Below are 7266 nucleotides of genomic sequence, written 5' to 3' on the forward strand. Positions count from 1 at the left end.
GTATATATATATATATATATATATATATAAAATTGATATACAGTTGTGTGAAAAAGTGCATGCCCCCTTCCTGATTTCTTATCTTTTTGCATGTTTGTCACACTTAAATGTTTCAGATCATCAAACAAATTTAAATAGACAAAAATAACAAGTAAACACAAAATGCAGATTTTTATTATTAAGGAGAAGAAAAAAAATCCAAACCTACATGGCCCTGTGTGAAAAAGTGATTGCCCTCCTGTTAAAACATAAATTAACTGCTTTATCAAAGTAATTGAGATCTATCAGTCTGGAAAAGGTTACAAAGCCATGTCTAAAGCTTTGGGACTCCAGCGAACCACAGTGAGAGCCATTATCCACAAATGGCGAAAACATGGAACAGTGTTGAACCTTCCCAGGAGTGGCCGGCCGACCAAATTTACCCCAAGAGCACAGCAACGACTCATCCAAGAGGTCACAAAAGACCCCAGAACAACATCCAAAGAACTGCAGGAAACATCTTGGTGATCCCCAAGGGAAAATACTCTGTGGACTGACGAGACAAAAGTTGAACTTTATGGAAGATGTATGTCCCGTTACATCTGGCGTAAAAGTAACAGCATTTCAGAAAAGGAACATCCTACCAACAATAAAATATGGTGGTAGTAGTGTGATGGTCTGGGGCTGTTTTGCTGCTTCACGACCTGGAAGACTTGCTGTGGTAAATGGAACCATGAATTCTGCTGTCTACCAAAAAATCCTGAAGGAGAATGTCCGGCCATCTGTTCGTGACCTCAAGCTGAAGCGCACTTGGGTTCTGCAGCAGGACAATGATCCAAAACACACAAGTAAATCCACCTCTGAATGGCTTAAGAAAAACAAAATGAAGACTTAAGTGGCCTAGTCAAAGTCCCGACCTGAATCCGATTGAGATGCTGTGGCATGACCTTAAAACGGCGGTTCATGCTCGAAAACCCTCCAATGTGGCTGAATTACAACAATTCTGCAAAGATGAGTGGGGCAAAATTCCTCTACAGAGCTGTGAAAGACTCATTGCCAGTTATCGCAAACGCTTGATTGCAGTTGTTGCTGCTAAGGGTGGTCCAACCAGTTATTAGGTCTAGGGGCAATCACTTTTTCACACAGGGCCATGTAGGTTGCGATTTTTTTTTCCTTAATAATAAAAACCTTCATTTAAAAACTGCATTTTGTTTTATCTTTGTCTCATATTTAAATTTGTTTGATGATCTGAAACATTTAAGTGTGATAAACATGCAAAAAAGATAAGAAATCAGGGGGGCATGCACTTTTTCACACAACTGTAAATACTTGAAGTGTTTGAAATACTACAAACCAAGTCAATGAAGGTTGTCTGTTTTATTCTCTAAATAAGTCTTGTTGCGGGCTATTACCGGGTAACAAAAATAAAGGTCAAATTGGCATGATGGCTGCCTTTTAACAAAAAAATGTGTTATAAATCACGAAATGATTGCTTTGGATCCTTCTAATGTTTTCCTTGATACTAGACTGCGGTACATTTCCACACATTCACCGCATGTCCAGCCCGCGCGCGTCCTGTTGAGTCCGTTCCCCAAATGACTGCGGATCTGTGCGGTAATATTTGTTTAAAAAAAAAGAAGCGCTAATCAGCTGCAGTGCTTTCCGGGGGTCAAACCTGCAGGTTACTGTATCTTGATCTTGGCTGCATGGGAAGGGAGGAGGGAGGGAGAGAATGTGACATCGCCTTGCGTTGATGACGCGCTCCATCGGGAGACATTTGGACAGCCTCTGTAACCCATATACCGAGCAACACATGGTGCGTCTGCGCTGGAAACCCGATGCTGGAGTTTGGGAGATGGTTCCGCCGACTGAGGGGCATTAATGATCCGCTGCAGGGGGACACACCGCGCGCCATCATCTGTTGATCGGATCGGAGACAATTAAGCGCATTATCATGAGCCGCGGTCCGACTTCCAGGTAGGCACCGAGAGTCATTACGAGCACCGTTATAGCGCCGCGGAGGCGCACATAGAGGGCAGTGTCTCTCGGCATCTCCGTGTTGTTTATCCGATGCAGGTATGAAGACATTGGTATGCAGATGGTGACTTCAGAGGTTGCCTGGAAACGCTGCAGCATCCGCGCCTCTCGTGCGTTTTCCCCACTCACATCATTGTGCGCTACAGGCCTGCACCGATCAATGGCGGGGTGATGTGTTGTTCAGTCGTCAGTGTGTCGCTTCTGTTGAATTTCCAGAGGGAGAAAAATAAATAAAAAAAGCACTGCAGCCTCCTCCACAGATACAAGCTGTTTGGCTGCAGTCAAAGTGGCTTCACTCGATCCCACTTGTTGGTCCTACAAGTCCACACCACTGGCTCCAGTGACATGCTTTTAGTCCATGTCTGTGTCGAAAAGGCTCCGCAGGGAGTGTATTAATAATGATAATAATAATAATAATCAAAAAACGTTTAAGCAACTTGATCACAGTAGCAAACGCTGCTACACATGATGGATGCAAATTAGCAGCAGTTGTCAGCTGGCAATCAGCGCATTGAAGTGGGAGTTTTTTTTAAAAGCAACATCTCTCAATTAAGTGCCCCAGAGAGGCGAAATCATGTGCAGGTGTGCTGGTTTAATACAAATAAATAAATAATTTACAAAACGGCAAATATCAAATGGAACAGTCTCTAATTATTATTTCCATTATTGTTTCATCTGTCATTTTTTTTCTTGTATTAATAAAAATAATGTTGTCGTATGACCCAATATAATCCACATTTGGAACAGTTTAAAGAAATTTAAGACGTCCAAGAGTTCTGAAATCTGTGTCTCAGGAGGAGCGTTGCAGAGCTCCACATGTGTTATCAGTGTTCAGCATGGTGACGTCTGCAGTGCTCACAGGTGTGTTTTGCAGCTGAAGCTTAGTGTTCGAATGTGACCCGGGCTTCATATCACTGCCTCCCAGCTTTCTACCCGGCTGTGTGCCTCCGACACACATTTACTGACATGTTTGTCGCCTTCAACAACAGTCAGCAGCCTCCTCTTCCTGAGCTGCTGCTTTGGGCGCCGTTTCGGCTGAAGGATATCTGTCAAGTCAAGCACATGAGTTGTTTTCAGGCAACATGTTCCCTGCTTGTTGAAAGACTCACCTGCCCTAAAAACAAGACGTATTCTAAGCGCCTCCAGGGGCCAACTCCATTAAAAATAGACCTAGAATTTGTCTTAAATAGGCTTTAAGTCCACGGCAGACACCTAAATGTACCTGTTGAACAACGCTGGTCTTTTTGGGACTAATGTAAGTCTGACTTAGCTTATCGCACAATTCATCAAGGGGGAAGTGAGACACTTCAGAACAGAAAAAAGCGACACCACAAACGACATATATCCAATGTCATTAGATGTTTAGAAACAAGTCAAGAATATGGAACAAGAATCCCAAAACGTTAAAATATTTAACTAAAAGGAGCTAAACGTAATACATAAACAATTTAAATAGTTTGCTCAAATTAGCTCAAATGAATGGGTCGACAGTTAAATAGTTGGCAACCTGACTGGCCTTCTAACAATTTGTTGGCATAGCAACAGAGCTCTTACCTCAGGCTAAGCCAGAGGGAGAGGTGACTCACTTTCTTACCCCAAATTCATTCAGTCGTAATATGTATGCGACAGACGGGCTTAATTAGACTAACGCTAGTCTGACGTGACAATCTAAGACCACCCTGAGGCCCAGACTGGTCGTAAACTAAGTTAATGCAACTAGGCCAGATCTACTGGGTGCAGTCATGTGTGTATTTGTTTTGGAGGTGCAGAGCAATATCATCTTTAATAGGGATCAGCAGCTTCGGGGCGAGTTTGCCTGGAGCCGGTCAGACGCCATATGTTTGCCCGGTCGCATGGAGACTGTCACCACCTCCCTCGACCCCGACCATTGTAACCGGTTTCACCGGCTTACTGTGGCTTTAGCATCTGTGCAGTAAATGTAGGGCATAGCTGTTTATTTGCCTGCTCGGTGGTTTAAACCAGTATACCCGGGCCGTGTGACTTTTAGTTGTGTTCGTTCGCTGTGCGGTGACACCGTCTCTGCATGTCCACGATGAGGCTGAGATCCAGGAGTTGAGGCAGAAGGGAGAGACAAAGACAGGAAGTGGTAGGAAAAGTCTTGTTGAAAAATACTTTTAAAGCAATATAAATCTCCGTGTGGGATGAAGCATTTATTTTGGCACAGGAGCCACAGCGGTGTGTTTGTCCTGTGATTCATGGTTGAATTTGAGCGTTTCATTGAGTTGATAATAGAATGTTTCTCACAGCTCAAATATTGGCAAAAATAAACATTTACTGTTTTGTGGAATACGAAAACATCTGACTTATAGTGCCGAATGTGACACCTGAATGTGGACAATTATTTGCAGCTTTCTTGAGTTGGTATTGCAAGTAGTTTTGCTAAAATGTCTTGCAGGTGAAATTCAAGGAGAGTGAAATGATTCCAAAGTCCGGAAAATCTCCAGCAGACTCGAGGAAAAGTGTCGGCATCCATGAGTTTGCAGCACTTGCCCGATCCTCCTTAAATGGTAACCACTTTTTTGTGTGTTATTATACTGTGATTAAATGCCCTGAGTTACAAGTTCAGACTCTGAACCCGACCTCTCTGTGTCCAGGAATCTCTCAGGCAGTTAGAGACCATGTGACGAAGCCCACCTCCCTGGCTCAGGGCCGGGTCGCCCACCTCATTGAGTGGAAAGGTTGGCCCAAACCCGCCGCCCCGCCGCCAGCTGCCAACTTCAGCTCCTACTGCCATCTGACTGAAGGAGAGAAGGAGGCCCGGTTTGCTGCAGGTATTCACTTCTGTGACCTTTAGCCAGGGATATGTTTTGAATCCAGTGTGTGTGTGTGCGTGCGTGCGTGCATGCGTGCGTGCATGCGTGCGTGCGTGCTTGCGTGTGTGTGTGTGTGTGTGTGTGTGTGTGTGTGTGGCATGTGCATCCTCTTACTTAGCTTAGTTTAGCTCGCGCATCATCTCCTGGCAGGCTCCCACCTTCTGTCGTGCACCTAATCCCTAGAACTCCTGTATGTCAGAGGTCCGCTCCGCCCACCATGCTGTCTCCTGGGTGATGGCTTCTCTTGGCAGCAGATGGTGGCTTATTAGACACTCTCCCAGAACACTTCACTGCCCACCAATCGTACAACAGCCCCTGTTGTTCTGCCGTGACTCATCCTCTCTGGCGCCGGTGACATCGGCGTGGTTTGATTTAGAAAGAGAATATGTGAAAGAGGGAGGGAAGTGAAGTGCATAGTGACTGTACATCATGTACATCATAAAGTGTATTTTAATTTTTTCTAAATTGAAAAAAAGGAAGCTTGTAGCAATTAGTCGACTCATCGACTATTAGATGGATAAATGTTCAGACCGTTGGTAAAACAATGTAACATTGTGCTCACAATTTTTTTAAATGTTTTAGAGACAACACTATTATTAAGCAAATAAGCAGGAGATTATAAAGCCCTACTTTAGAGTGAAAAAACCTGACATGTTGCTCAAAGATTGACATCATAAAACCCAAAATGAACAACTGAACTTTCAAAGAAGAGACAGGGAAGCAGCATTATGCCACCCTTGTGTAATTGATGTGCAAACAAAAGAATAATCATTTCCCTGGTCTCACTCTGTTGGATACATTAATTCAGTGATTCCCCTTTAACGACAAATCTGAGCCATCAAGAGATGATGAGCAGAATACAAAACCTATTTTTTCTGACTTTCCTTTAATCTTTGCTTTTAAGATTTGATTACAAATGTTTCCATCTAAAAGTCACCCTTTTGGTTTAGTTGGTCATACTTTCTGGTCCCATTCCTTTATTTGAAAGGGGTTATTAATGTATTGGACCTGTTCCTAGGGGTGGCCGAGCAGTTCGCCATCGCTGAGGCTAAACTGCGCGCCTGGGCGTCCATAGACGACGACGAGGAAGACTCCAACGATGAGGACTCCCACACCAACGGACTGACTCAGACCTCGTCCAGCCAGAGCTCAGGTAGCCACAGTCTCCACCATTTTGTTCTTTTCATCACTCCTCGTCTTCATTACCGCATCTTCACTGACAACCCGCCTCATCTTCCCACCCCCTCCCCTAATTATCTATCCATCTCCAGGTGTTCTGACTTTTTGCTCCTCCATCAGAAGCCGCCACGCCCGATCCCATCAGCGGAGCACCATGCCAGCCTGATGTTGAAGGCTGCGAGGCTCCGCCCTCCGACAGCCCCCTGTGCTCCAGCAGCAGTGGCAGTCTGCTCTGTGGTAGGCCCGCGTCTCACAGTGACCCACATTCATCGCAGACCAATTCCCCTACTTTACCCAGCGACTGCACGAGCCCCTTCCTGGAGGAGGAGGAGGAGCGGCTGGGTGGCCACGAGGAGCAGCCGGCTCTTTTGCAGGAGGAGCACAGTGAGCTGTGCATCCACCACAAGTCAGAGTGGAGGCCTCGGGCCAGGAGCAGCAGGTTTGACTCCTGCTACTCCACCTCTCGCTCCGAGTCTCCCGGAGAGGAGGACGAGGAAGACGAGGACGAGGAAGGCAGCGTCTTTCACGAGTTTCGAGCGTGGCATTCCAGTCGGAGAAGCTTCTTCTCCGACCGGGCTTCCTCCGGAGTGGCGTCCTTTGATGAAGAGGAGGAGAGGGATGAAGTAGAGGAGGAGAAGAAGGAAAATTTGATGTGATGTGTTGTCCCATCTTTATGTCTCTTGGAGTCGGTGTTGATTCTGGATATGACATAATCTGTTCTGCTTTCACTGTAAACCTCTCTCCCCCTCTTCCTCTTCTCCTCTTCCTCTGATCGTCTCCTCTCCACTCGCTGCCTTCCATCCCTCATCCTCCAGGCCTTTCATGTACTGATCACTGCTGTAAACAGTATACTACAGTATATTGGAGCGTTCAGCCTGAATGTAAAGCTGTTGTTCAAACTGAGTTTTGTAAATTTTTGTGACGAGTCATGTGGTGCATTGGTTTTCTATGGATATCTCGTAGTGTAGTTTTTTTTTCTGGGTCATGCTGTGTCGTGTGGGTCGGGCAATGTTTGATACTGAATGTCTGAATGTCTTGCTCATCTATAAATATGATTTGTTTTTGAAAGAAGATGTTGTCCTTTTTTTGTTCTACACAAAGAAACTGAACATACGAGGAAGAAACACAACTTATCTTTTAAAGGTGTTTTTCAAATTTAATCATTCACTCATGTACAAAAACAATTTTGTGTTCTCTGAAAAATAACAATGGCTGTTGGATTTCGAATGCATAAATC

The 7266-nt window shown here is 44.9% G+C and overlaps 1 protein-coding gene across 1 annotated transcript; it reads left to right on the top strand.

Annotated features, from left to right (window-relative positions):
- Positions 1-4069: 4069 nt before the first annotated feature.
- fam131aa (family with sequence similarity 131 member Aa) lies at positions 4070-6685 on the top strand (the record flags this gene model as incomplete). Its single annotated transcript, XM_079217366.1, is given in 6 exon segments — positions 4070-4090; positions 4094-4123; positions 4433-4544; positions 4632-4808; positions 5869-6003; positions 6150-6685. Coding segments are annotated over 6 exon segments (1011 nt in total).
- Positions 6686-7266: the final 581 nt, after the last annotated feature.

Source organism: Taurulus bubalis (genome assembly GCF_910589615.1).
Source record: "Taurulus bubalis genome assembly, chromosome: 1".
Lineage (NCBI taxonomy): Eukaryota > Metazoa > Chordata > Actinopteri > Perciformes > Cottidae > Taurulus > Taurulus bubalis.